General features: G+C 39.6%; 1 protein-coding gene across 6 annotated transcripts in view; it reads left to right on the forward strand.

Annotated features, from left to right (window-relative positions):
* The window catches only part of PPM1E (protein phosphatase, Mg2+/Mn2+ dependent 1E), a 72,444-nt gene that overhangs the window by 45,663 nt on the left and 12,647 nt on the right, over positions 1-14,134 (forward strand). For all 6 annotated transcript variants that reach the window (XR_015703436.1, XR_015703437.1, XR_015703438.1 and 3 more), the window contains exon 2: positions 13,049-13,167. Coding sequence is in view for 1 of the 6 variants with exons in the window: in XM_087751596.1 (XP_087607722.1) it covers positions 13,049-13,167 (119 nt within the window). In the remaining 5 variants the exon portion in view is untranslated. The remainder of the gene's footprint in view (positions 1-13,048; positions 13,168-14,134) is intronic.

Here is a 14,134-nt window from a genome sequence, read left to right on the forward strand (position 1 = left end):
CATTGGGTTATTCTTACATGAGCTGAAGTAGACTGGGGGCAGCGTTATTGCCTCTGAGGTGGGGGAATTGAATGTGTTAATCCAACGTTGCTCATAGAAAATAAAATGGAACAAGACTGACTCTCTTGCATAAGCAAAGCCCCAAATTTTGGTGAATAGGCGGGTACAATTTATGTTGTATTGAGAAGCCCGTGGTAGAGAAACAATGTCTATAATCTTGCGAGATTACTTTGTAATGCCATAGCTGTTAAAGGTGACAGCTCTTATTTTCAATTGACCTCGTAACGGAATGTGTACACAGATTTGCTTTTAAATGGTGCTGGAAATAATTTTAGGACGCTTTTTCCAAGTTTTAAATAATTCACTCTACCTTTCAGGATGGGAGAGAGGTTACAGCACTGCAGACTTGTTCGAAATCCTCAGCTTGTTCAGAATCAATTCATATAGCCTTTGTGCACAAAAAGAGCTATATATAGATGCATACTGCAGGCAAGCTGTATGTTACGCAGGCTCAGGACCTGCTTTACCCAAAGCAAAAGCCATATTCTTCATCTTGTGAGCACGGCCACTCCTGTGACGTACGGAATCTGCGATACAACTGTCTCAGTGAAATCAGAGTGCAGCTTTTAAATAAGCCTCTGACTTGGGAGAGTGGGGAAGCTAAGCCAAGGAAGGGAGAGTGGGGAAGCACAGAGACCTGTGTGACTTGAGCCTGCTTGACAGTTTGGATACTATGGCTCGTTCCTACAGCGTAACGTGTGATGGAGCCACTTTCAGATACCTTAATAACCTGACATGCCCCGAAAGTGGTATTCTCCCCCCCTTTATTTCTTTAGTATTTGGTAGGAGGAGGCTTGTTTGGTTTTTTACCTCTCCAGGTTTTCATTTTTTTCCTTCTTTTTACTCCTTAGAGATGCTACAATTTGCAGCGTTTCCTGCTGTAAATAGATGCATATAGAAAGCGGAAGGTGAACTATAAAAGGAAAAGTGTTTGGTTTAAGCTTATATTTCTACAACTACTCCCCCAGTTCTTCTCTCTGCAGCATCTGAGTGTGAATCCCTCCTTGTCATTTGTGGGCACGGTTCTCCTGGTGAATCGATTATGTATTGTCAATGTCACACCGGCGCAGTCCCCTGTGATGGCAGTACAAGGAGGGAAAGCAAGAGGTTCCCCCAAATTTCGACCCAGACATAGCCCAGCAGAGGCACGTTATCCCATCAGTCAATCAAGGCAGATATTTGAATGCATCTTTTAAGCCACAAAAAGCATAAACTCAACTACTGTGTTTAACATAATTTGTCATGTATTGTCAAGATAATTTCTGTCCCTGTTGTTTTTGTGTTCAATGTTTCATGATGTGGTCTTTTAAAAAAGAGGCATAGAGGAGAGACAGGACTTGGGATTTCCATGTTCCACCCTTGAATGTGAAGCTGGATTTCCCATTGTAAAATGAAGATAATATCTGTGCTTTTTTCCAGCTAAAGGGAAGAGGGATTATAGGCAAAGGAGAAGAGAAACACTGGGTTCAACAGTATGAGGTGCTTTTAGATCATTAACTGGAAGGTATAGAGCCATGCTAAATAACATCTAAATAAATAAGTTCTGGTTAATAATACTAAATAGCAGTTTGAATGTGACCTATTCAATCAAATCAAAGTCTGTGCCCTTTTTTTCTTTTTTTTTTAAATAATGTACTGTATTTGGGAGACTCTCTCTTACCTTCTCTTCATGGATGTGGTTATTGAAGATGGATAGCAGGTTTGGCTGTTGTCTCTTTAGGAAATCTTTTAAACCAGGATTGGAAGCAGAATATTTTACAGCCTGTGGAAAAACGTCTAAAGGCTGCCATTGTGTCATTCAGGCAAGAACAACTGAAAGCCCTAATGCATTTTATCTGCCGTTCTGTTCCTCAACACTATAAATAATTCAGATCTGTTGGCTTAACTACTACTGGCAACTGTTATTTATTAAGAATGACTGAAATAACTATGTGGCTCAGTAGAACAGAATGCATTAGGGGCTTTAATGTGAAACAGAATAGCTAAAACATTTTGATTATCCTTTAAAGAAAAAAACCTAAAAGCCTAAACCCGCCAATATTCTTTGCAGTTCTGCAAAGGACAAGTGACAGTGGGAATTAGGATGTGATCTTTCTGGAGTAAGTAAAGGTTTATTCCTTTAAAAGAGCCCTGATCTTAGAGCCCCATTTATCCCTCCAGCACGTCGTGTTCTGTGTGCGTCAACGTCAGTAATTTTGAAATTGAGGTGCCGTTAAAATCTTTGATTTGTCCCACTGTATAACGTTTGAATCTCCTTGTAGTTATATGTTTATCTGTAAAATTATTTTTGAAGGTACTATATAGTCTTTTCATGTTTGCTTTTAATTTGATTATCTTGCGTGTCATGCTCCAGAGAAAGTAGGTAAAAGAGCAGCAGTATTTTCTGGGGATCGGTGCAAGTAAATTGCTGTTCTCTTGTTCCATTCCTGGTTTAGGGTTAATTAGTAATATCTGGCCCTTCTTGGTACTGTCCAGCGTTAGAGTTGAAATTGCTTTCCAGAGGTCAATATCATTATCCCTATTTTGCAGACAAAAAATTGAGTCATTGGAAGGGCTAAGATCAGGCAGGGTATTGCTACAGCAGAAACAGAATCTGTTACTACAGAGTGTCAGATATTTGGCTGTACATCATAAGATGTATTACTGTATAACACCAGAATGCTTTTGCAAGTCAACTGATTATAAATGGTGCATTTGGAATAAATTTTGTATCACAAAAGAGTTGACATCCAGGACTCAGATGACTAATTATCTAATCTTACATCTGGCATAAACACCCAAGCCATTTGTATGATGAACTGCATTTCACAAGAGTGAGAAAGGAGCGAGAGAACACTCTCTGCTGACTCAGTGGTCATAAATCTTCTGGGGTGTGTTTTGCCTTATATTTGATGTTTGTTCAATGGGTTGAAAGAAGTTAAGTGATCAAATGTCATTTGAAAATCCTGGCCTGCAGCTTTTTTTTTTTTTTTTTTTTCCCCATTTTCATGAAGACTGTCCAAGCACGGTTATTTGGGGACTAGCTCTGTGTGGTGTTACTGAAAGTTGTTCATTTGAATGGGCGCTGTAGATTCATTGTCTTCACCCTTTTTTAAAGAAGTCATTTTGCATTTGTTTGCCTTAATGATGATCTGCAGTAGAGATATAAATGAAGACAGCGGTATGTGCTGCTATGTAGCATTTTGTTTAATTTGTTTGAAATTAAGTCATTAACTATAACAGCACAATACATTTTTCTTTTTGACTAGTAATCTAAGGGCTTCGGCATGTTAATTTGGTCCAAAATAAAATAGATGCTCTGCATTGTGTGATTCTTATTTAAATTTTATTTCTGGGCACGTCAAATTTGTACTGTTTATCTCTTCAGGTTAAGGGAAGTATCAGTGAAAGTTTATTTTTAACAGCGAGAAAAAGTAGGAGATGAATCAGTGGTAAGTAAATGATATGCCTGAACTTCTAGGAGCAAAGCATGCCTGCTGCAACAAGGTTTTCTGCAACATGAACTTTTCTAGATAGTATGTCATTATATTTTATAGTAAGGAGAAAAATCATCAAAAACTCTGACTAGAACATAAAATACCTGAAATAAAAAGAATATATGTAAATATCTTCAGAGCAAGTTTGGACACTCTCATTGATTTTAGACAGCATCTCATTCTGGCTTGACAAAATACAGAATTTATAAATTAAATTTTATGTATACTGTGTACAGTTTTATGCTGATGCTGGCACACTTTCAGATGTAAAATTAAATTACTTTTTCCAATAAGGCAGCATAGATTGAAGCATGGATCCCTTTCTTTGCTAATGGAACTAGTAGAAAGATATTGAATTATGCTGACTTTCAAATTGACTGAGAGCCAAAGAGAGAAAAATCAATGACATTTTGAATGTCCTGTAGAGCTTTTAAACAGGCCTCAGTCTAGCAGAGAAACTCACTGTGAGATAACTGTTGTTGACATTGGGTTTCCAGTTAAGAAATGTACTTCTTCAGGTAAGCATGCATCTTGCATAGATGTAGACTTCGTTACCATTCCAGACACGGAGATGCTAAGTAGGCAGTAACTGGTTTTTGGAATGGCAGTCAGAAGACTGGTTACAAGGTAGGCATGTCACTCCAATGCTAAGCATTTCTGTTGGAACGGAGAATGCACCGTGTAAATATGCAAGCTAATCCCTGTAAAACAATAACAACAAAAACCAGAAGGATCTTTTATCTCAGTAGAAATTCCTGGAAGTCACATGTATGGGTAATTCCAATAAATTATCTTTATTTTGATTAATTAACGATAGGGTAAATACAGATTTTTTTTTTTTCCTATGTTTTTGCATTTCCATAGCCGAATCCTAAAGATCTAAGCTTTATAATAAATGTCCATCAAATATGTGGCTTGCTGGCATTTTTTAAATTTTATAATAATATTTTTATAATTTTGTAAAATGCACTTTATAGCAGTAACTGAAATTTCATAAAAGACTATCCAATCCCTCAGAATCTTGCTGCTCAGATAGAAAACGTTCTGATTTAGATAGGGGGAGACTGCTATATAGATACATCCTCGACATCTCAGTGTTGTAACTGAGGTTCACGGATTCTGGTCCATTTCTGTAATAAAATGATTTCTCTTTGCATTCCTTCAAAGTCTAGGTTTACCTTTCTTTTAATAACAGATGGATATAATACGGGTGTGAAGGACTCTAGTCCTGGAATATGATTTTCAACAGCAAACTTTGTATCTTCAGTTCTTTGATGTAATGAAGAAAACTATCATACAGTCACTTCTGGGAATTCAATTTCTTGCCGTAATTTGGCTTTCAGCTCCTGGAAGATTAATCTTAGGTTTTTAAGGGTTGTTCATGTTATAGTAGACAACTTCTGTCATTTTAAAAGCAGCCTTTAATGCAGGTAGCATCAGCTCTACAGAGATTGAAATATAAGTAACCTCAGAACTGCCATATTGTGAGAATGAGTTAGAGAAATCATAGAATTAGGTTTCAAAGATAGTATACAGACGATCTGTTCAGCAGAATAGCTCTGTAGAAGCTGTTTTATGTAGTTTGGATTCTTCACAGTTCACCCCTTTAGTGTCAATCACATTTTAGTGACAGTCATTAAATCACAAATGCTTATGAGTAGTTTGTGGTCAGCAAGCATTTATTTTTTAAATATACACTAGCCTTCATGACATTGCACCTCATCAAAGAGACAAAGGTGACCTTTTTATTTTGTCTTGCTTACATTTTATTAGCTTTATGTACTGTCAGATGCAGTTACCCCTCCGGAGAAAGGAAGCAGTGACTTGCTACGCGGCAGAAAACGGATGAGAGGTCTCAGTCTAATTCATGTGTTGAAGATAGTACGTTTAAAGTCAAGGGTTTCCCCTAATGACCTGTATTGTCAGATGAAATTCTAGTAGCATCATTCCAAGAAGTTGATTTAAAAAACCTGGTTTGTAAGGGAACAAGGCTTTTGTGCTTGCTCAGTCTGTCTGCCCATCAGGTTCCTCCCACTGATAAGCTTAACCGTGCAGGCCAGTTTCAGTCAAAGTCAAAAGATGGGTTGAAGTCTGAAAGATAACTGAATACCTGTCAGTTTTCTGAAAACTGGCGGCAGGGTGGGTGAGAGTGGCCCCTCTAAGGTAAGGGTAGGGAGGGCTGAGCCCTGATGGATCCGTCTGGCAGTGTCAGAGTTCCCGGCGTGTGCAGTTTGTCCTGTAAAAGAGATGGTGACGTGGGGGCTGCGGGGAAAACCAGCCCTGCTGGAGAGGGGACTCGAGGGGCAGAGCGTGCACATCTCCAGGGCGCCTGGGCTTGCTCTTTCTGGTGGCGTCACATCTCTTACTTGGCCTTTATTTAGCTTCTAGCGAGAAAGATGTTTGCAGTAGTGTGCTAGAAAGCCTGTGTTAGATGTGTTCTGAAACACGTTGGTGCGAGAGAGGCTGAGTGTGTGTGCGAGCGTAGCTGGAAAGGGGCCTGATCTCAGATTTGGCACCCACTGACAAATCCAGTGCCAGCTGCCTCTGGACCTCAGAGGCTGGGAATTTGAGCTGCACTCGCCCGCAGTGCTCCGACTGGAGAAACAAGGTAGGATATCCCTTTGCAGCCAGGTCTCCCAGGTAGTCAGATAAAAGAATATATAAACCATGCTCTTGCAATCGTGCTTTCATGAACAATTTTTTTTCTTCATTTATCTTTCAAATTTTCTTCATTTCTTTCTTCAATCTATTTTTCTTCATGCCAGTATTTTAATTTTGCTCTCTGCCCTGATTTTTTTAAATTAATTTGATGTGCCATCCAGCACAGCACTTTCTTTACTCGTACCATGTATAATATCCTATCAAAAAGCCCTGACAGAGGAGTGGAGCACCTGAGCCCTTTTGTGGGATCAGCGCCAACGCACTCTAATTGAGTTCTGTGGTTTTGCAAATGTTTCCCATCTGATCACCAAACGTGATTTCCTAGAGGTTTCCATTCATACCTATTTCACATATCCTTTACCGGAGAGAGCGTTTTGTTGACTCTTACTATCTCATAAAAAAATGAGGAAAGAATTTGAATATTTTTTATCTCAGATTAGATCTTAATCTGTGAACAAGTCAAAACCAATATCTTTGACTTGTAGTGGTTAACAAGTGATAGTTAACAGGTTATTTCTAAAGGCATTTTAAAATTGTTGTTTTTTTTTTTAAGGTGATTATTTTAAAATTGAGACTGTAAAGTATTTTCACCTTAGTCATAGCTGTCAAATATGAGCTTCATATAAGGTTTTATTCTATTTTATGAGATAGACTTTCAATGATTGCAACTAAGTTGAGATATTCACCATCAGCAAAATCTTCGAGCCTAATAAGAACCTGCAAAGGGAGAATATTGTTCCTACAAAAGTAATGTTATTCTCATTCACTATATTTATCTGTGGAGTCTTTAGGACATTCCTGAGACCAGAGCCTTCGTAGATGCTTTGACAAGTAAGATACAGCTATTACAAAATAAATACAGTGATAAATACTGAAAGTCTGATTGGTATGTTGAAGCATCTTACTCCAGCCTTTGAAGATGTTATCTGATGAGCAGTGCACCTCTATTTTTTTTTTTTTAATGTCCAGTTAAGATAGACTTAGCTGCAGGAGAATATCTATATAAACTTGATCATATTCTCTAGAATATGGCAGTGAGCACAATGCAAAAGGTTAAATATTTAGTAAAAAAGAGGTACCACCGCAGTGTCTGTACAGAATATGGGCATGGTAAACACATCAGAAAGAGTGTATTTTTGTATTGGTTGTGTATTATATTTCTGTTGCTTACAACTGTCACCACAAGGACAGAATAATTTTGAATGTGACCAGGCAGCTGTCTCTGTGAAGCCTATAGATAGCAGCTTCCTTGTGTAGCACATTTTCAGCTCCTTCAAACAGATTTATCAAGCATCTTTACTGTCTCAACGCTGCCAGCTCAAATGACTTCTCAAGGAGCTTTGATTATGCAGTCTTTTAAAAGGTGCATTGTTTTTTCTGTTTGTTTCTTTTTTTGTGTGTTTGTGCTGGGTTTTTTTTAGTAACTCACTGCAGCAGCTAAAATCTAGTGCAGGCTTTCACCATGTGTTAGGGAAAAAACCATACTCCATTTGTCCACCGTGACCAGGCTTTAAATAAGCATCAAAACTTTCACCAGCTGTGCAAAGCAAGGGAACAGCACAGGTCAGAGCAGAGCAGTGAGCTTGCAGGAGAGAGCGGTGCTTTGTGAGTAAGGAGAGGAGAACCTGCAGAGACAGGAGCTGGAAATAGCATTTGCTTGGCATAATTAGAAGACACATCCATAATCATTTTGGGGTCTAAGGACTGCTTAACGGAATATTCCTCTCTGAGTCCTGTCTGACTTTCAGGAGTTAGGGGACAAAGAGAAGCCCCTCAGCTGGTGCCCTGTCTTTCTGGATGGCCACGGGAACAGGAGGTGGCTGAAGGGAGGGCTGGGTAAACAGCCAGAGGATCTTCCCAAAGAATTTCTCTGCTCATTACTGCTGCAGTTCACAGCATGGGAACTTTCAATAATAAAGACTTTAAAGGCTTCTTCAAAGACCTTCCAGACTGTATAAGAAGCTCCATCTGGAAGAAGTCTCATGGGGCTTCAGAGTGTTTTGTAAATACAGGCTGGGGACAAATGAGGTTTTTCTTAAATTGAATCTTGCAAAACTTGCTTTCTAACAAGAACTTGCAACAGGCCACATTAACACAGGAGTGTTTACCAAACTGCATCCCCAGTGTAATGTCTTTTGGAAAGGGTGCAGTTAGCTTGTCATCCCTACAAAGTCTTTTACTAACGCAGTAAATTATAGGCCTTATGGGAATGTGCTGTACTTGGTTCTTCTCAGGTCATGTTCTTGGTCTTGGATTGCTGTGTGAAACTCTATACGATGCTTTATACTGTTTGCCTGTGGATTTGTTTTGTGTTTCAGCAGATTGAATAGCATTTCTATTTAAATCATGTTTCATTCTAACTAAAACAATTGCTGTTCTGTAACGTCAGGGGATTCTTGAGGTAATAGGAACACTGTATGTTTTGTGATTTACTGACCCTTTTGGCCTTTGAAAGGCACCAGTACGTTTCAGTCCATTTTTCCCACTTTATTTGGGTTAGTGATGCCTCATCAGTTACAGCAGACCATGGCAGCGTTAAGTATTTTCAGCACTGGTGGCACTCGGTTGCGTATTTTGGTCAGGGGCAGTAATGAGCCTGTAGCATCATTTTCCCATCAGCAGTGCTAATGCTCCAGGAACACCAGCATTACCGAGTTTTAAGAACTTGATGTCTTTTTTTTGTTGTTTTCCCCTTTTGAGATGCATCAACTTTTCTAAAAATGTGTTTACATCATACAGTCATTTATGACCGTGAGTTAGCTGTCTGCACCAGACTAAGCCTGGCTGTCTAGAGCAGTTGTTTGCCCGTGTATTCCACTTAGCGCTTCTGGCAGCATATGAGAACAGAGAATATGGAGCGAGAAAAAAGTATGGAAGCTCCATAAATCTTGTATAGATTAAAAATATCTCCCCCTATCATCTTGATATTTTTCCCTCCGGTTGTGCTCTTATCTAGAAATCTCCAAGTATTTTACGAACACTGAATTAAGCCTTCTACAGCCTTCCTCCTTCTCCTCCTCTCCCCCAGGAAACGACATTATCAGCCCTTTATTGTAGATGAGGACTCAAAGGTCTGAGTGGTGAAGTGACTCGTCCAAGGTCAGCTGCTGAATTAGTGGCATGGCTATGAATAGACCGAGGCATTCTAGCTCTCAGCTCTCTGCTAAACAAGATCCTGCCCTCCCAGTTTCAGTTTGTCATAAACTTAATGACTAATAACATTTGAGCATCTAGAATGTGGCAGAAGAATTTCTTTTCAGCGGCCACCAGGTGATCCTTAGTTACACCAGCGGCAGGACGCAATGCGCCTCCCGTGTCCCCGTGGATCCTGTCTGCTACTTCTTGTCTTGTGTAAAAGATGTGAGGACTACCAGCGTGGCAAAGTCTGATCGTTCCAGTGTGGGTCTCTGCTGTTTTGTGGGATGCTGTAGGTGATCCTAGACCTGATTCTTCATTTGTCTTCTTGTAACAATAATGAAGTGTCCTGACAGCGGTTTGACTTCAACATCTAATCTATTTTAGAAGAAGTAAAAAAACCCTCCAGTGCAGTCTGCTGTTCCTTGAAGGGGAGAAGTAATTCATCTAAAGTCCTCTCAGCAGCCAAGTAAGAGAAGTAAATTTTGAGTTGTGCTAATCGGGAAGAGGAAGTCATCTGTCTGCATCTGGTCACTTCCCTGCTTACATGGCATAGTCCTCTAACGGCTACATAAGAAGCTTTGTGATGAACAAATGTCAAGGACAATTAATTCTTTGGCAGGCAGCTGTTATTAATAGGACAAAGAGTGGCCAGACATAGAAGGAAAACCTTCAGCTGATTTATTTTCTCTACCTTTTGCCTCAAAATTGAAGTCACTCAAATCCCGATAGTGAACTTTCATGCAATAAGAATTTTAAATTTGTCATCTCTTTTTTTTTTTTTTTTTTTTTTTTTAGTAGGAGACCTTAGATTAGATTTACAGCACAGAGGAATAGCTCAGAGAAAGAGTTTGAAAGTCTTCACCACCTTAATGCTATCAGGAAGGAGCCGGAGTTGTGTGTTAAACTGGTAACATCGTAATACGTAGGCTGAGTTAAGCCCACTTCAGACTTCTTTTTCTCAAACTTAATTGATGGAAATGGCCCACTTTGAGGCTTGATTTATTACCTTAGCAGAGTTATTCCAGGATTGCTGCAGTGCAACTGTGGGTGTTGTAAACACACCCACGCTGCCAGAGAATCAGGAAGGATGTACTTAAAATCCTCTAATTTATCTAATAACATTTTTAGCGGCTTTTTGTGTAGGTTTAGTATTGTAATGGAAATGCACTCTGTGGCTAGATAAAGAGCTCCTGTGTGAAACTGCTAGCACTGGCTGTAGGGACATGTAAATAGCATTTGGAGCTGATTGGGGAAATGTTCTGGCCAGCTACATACGCTGTAAAGGCACCTTTCAATTTTGTACTCTGTCACTACAGTTAAAATAATATCTCAGATTTCAGATATGAACGTTCATGACTGGGTCTTCATCGATGTGGCCTTCCCACCTTCCAAGCCCAGGCAGAGCAGAGGTTCCTCGTGTCTGGGGGTATTTTTTCTCTGCTGTTTAGGTCCTGAGTCTCTATTTTAGCAACCAGGTTCCCTCTTTGCCCATCAGTGGATGTTCCTAAGGGGTTGTTTATAAGTGACACAAACCAAGTTTGGTTTTCCTAAAAAGTTTCAGCACTGAGCTGGTGAGGGTAAGCCTTGGACTGGGAAACGAGCTCGGATTCCTGCAGGTGCTAGCACAGCCTGTTACGTTCGTGCCCAAAGCGAGCTCTGTCTGGCTTGTGTTTGTAAGTGCTTTCAGCATGGATTCTTCTGCTGTGCGTTATTTAGGCTGAACCCTAATCTCTCCCTGCATTTTTTCAGAATGTTGTCCTCATGGTGTTGCTAACTGCTGGCATAATTATTCTATCCCAGGCATCGTAATCTCTTGCTTTTGTTGTAACATGGAAATTGCATGTAACGTGAACAGTAACCAGTATCAGTGCTCTGGAGTATTGGAACTAATAATAGAAATGAAAAACCCGCTCTTTGTGAGCTAAATAAAGGTGGACAAGACGAGATAGAAAATCAGCTCCTACACGCACCAGAAGTAAAGGAGGTCCCGGTGTGTTTTCCTCTTGCTGATTGCTCCTACCAGCGGGCATTGCCGTATGTAAATAGGATCAGAGATCCCGTGTTGTGCTGGGAAGAGCCAGTCCTAAGACAGCTGATTTCCTCCAGCAGTCGTGCTTCATTAGCGCGCACGTTGCTGAGGCTTGGAGGTGCTGCGTGAGCAGAATACTCGGCTGCTAATTCTAGGAAATACTCTTACTGATGGTGCAGTAATGTGGTATGAATGGCTTTCTGCGTAACTTCAAGGGTCAGAGCTTGTCTCATGACAATGTGTCACTTGGACAAAGCTATTTATTGTTAATCTTGTATTTAAATAATTTATAGATATGTTGAATAGTAAATAACGAGGCTTGGAGGACTTATTTTGTGTACATTTTCTAAATCTGTTACATAATCCTACTGTTTGCAGCAGCATTTGGTATCAAGAATCTGGAAAACTTTATGGTAAAATGGCTTTTCAGAAAAACCCAAGTGTAGCGAATCTGATTTTTTTCTGGAATTCAGGTTTCACTGCTGAAGCTACGACATGTGGGCCAGTTTAGGATGGCAGTTGGCTTTCCTGGGCAGTGAACCAAATGTGAATGCAAGTGATGGTTGCCATGTGCTTCTCAGGCTCCCGAACGAAGTCTGACAAGTCCGGTTTCGTGTGTAGAAGTTTTTCTGCTCTGGAACTGGTTGGACTGATGCTTCTAGGCTAACGCCCCCTCTCCAGCCGTGCTAAAAGCATGCGAACAGACTTACTGGGCCTAAGCAGAGGAAATAGGTTAAGGAAGTATGCGTGCTCATTGCCTGTTCCCTGGACTAGCTGATGCAGAATTCTGTTCTTGATGGACGGTTTCTGAGATTGAAATTAGCTGGTATGTCTCTGTGCGGTCCTGCGATGATAGACACGTTTTATGGGGGACGTGGATAACTATGATAACTGATGATAACTATGGAAACTGGAAGTTTCAGGCTGTGTCAGCAAGAGACACCTGGAGAAGTTAAGGCAGACCGATGGGAAATACAAAACTATGCATAAATGAAGAGGTATTAAAATCCTCTTGAATGAGAGAATGTACATTAAAGTGGCCTTGGTTTGCTATAGATTAATTAACCTTGGGAGATATCAGGCTTAATTAAGCTACAGCAAGTTAAAGCCACTTTACTCTTGATAGAGATCATTCAAGAGGGAGCTTTTTAACCTTATGCACATCAACTTCATACCTCCTATGGGTTTGCCATAACTTTGTGTCCCTTGGTGAGGTTTTGGACACTTTGAAAACTGAGGACTTCTCTTATCCTTTGGAATCCTGACTCTGATTCTTAGGAGAAACGACAGAATGGGCTTAAGAGAAAAGTGTGTAATGCACGTGTAGAAAATGTGTGCTAAGCAAGGGTTGCATGACAGACTCTGCAGGGGGGTTCAAGGGATTCAGGGGGATTTGAAAAGCATTTAAATAGAGGTTATGAAATGGAACATTAAAACTTAAGAAACAGGGAACATAAGAGTGAAATGGGGTTACTAAAATCCATATTGTGAGTTTGAGGTCTTGCTGCAGGGTTGTGGTGCTGTCTAGCAAAGAAGAATCAGAAGTTTTACAAATCTTGGTTCAAATTCCTGTTTGTTTATAGAAAAGTATTGTTATATATTTCCCTGACTGCAAGTTACCTTGCTAAATCAGATGAAAATATCTTTTTCTGGGTTTATTTCTGTCTTGTTTTTTCTTTTGCAGTAATTGCCCCTCATTTTTGGCTGCTGCTTTAGCTAGAGCAACTTCAGATGAAGTCCTTCAGAGTGATCTTTCGGCACACTATTTACCAAAGCATGTGGACAACGCAGATGGGATCATACGTAAGTACATCTGCGCATGATGATGTACAATTTTACATAGTGTGCATCTATCATTTACAGCGTATACTGGAACATTTTGCAGACAATTCATAGATTTTTAAAGTCAGCATTGACTTCAGTGATCCACCTAGTCTGACCACTTGAATGGTAACCACTAGATTTTCCTCAAATTAGTTCTTTCTACCAGCTAGCTAAATGAAGTTGGACTAGATTTCTTGTAAAGGAGTATCCCATATTGATGGAAAAAGATGAATGGAGAATTCACCACCACTCCTGACTGAGCTAGTGGCTAATTTCTTAGTCAAAGCTTTCTCATCTTTGAATCTTGCCTAGTTTCAACTTTTACTATTGAATTCTTTCTCTATTTTTAAATGCCTTTCTCAAGTTGTACTTGACTCTTTTATCAAATTTTTGCTCCTTAAGAGGTGGAAATCACTTCTTTCTTTTAAGTGCACCTTCATAAGACTGTATCTGGTGGCCCTGAATTTCTTTATAAGTCCTTTAGACTATATGGTCCTGCTGCTTGCTGGTGAGTGCCAGTTGTCTTCCTTCGTCCTTAGAGCAAAATCAAATATATGTGGGAAGAGAGAACTTAATTCTGAATTATTTCAGTCAGTATAGTTTTTACTATGGCTTTTTTTTTATTATTATTATTTTGCTTTAGCAAAGGATAGTATAAAGATATTCCATGCTTAAAAGGAAAATTTCCTTTTCTCCATTTATCTGTGTTGGCTAACAAGATTTTTGCAGTATCTAGCTCAAAGCCATGCACCCTAAATCGTTTCAGGATTCTGCTCACCTAAATAGCCTTGAAAAACTTTCTGGGGTGCTCATTACAATGAAGAACAATGTTTCTCACGTGTATTGAGAGGAATTCTGTCATTTGATCTTGAAAATACAGTCACCAAACCACTTTGTTCCCTCCCTTTTTGATAAAAAAATAAGTAAATGATTCTGGGGCTAAGTC

This window comes from Nipponia nippon, unplaced genomic scaffold (genome assembly GCF_047370975.1).
Source record: "Nipponia nippon isolate SJK-2023a ecotype South Korea unplaced genomic scaffold, ASM4737097v1 scaffold_15, whole genome shotgun sequence".
Taxonomy (NCBI): Eukaryota; Metazoa; Chordata; class Aves; order Pelecaniformes; family Threskiornithidae; genus Nipponia; species Nipponia nippon.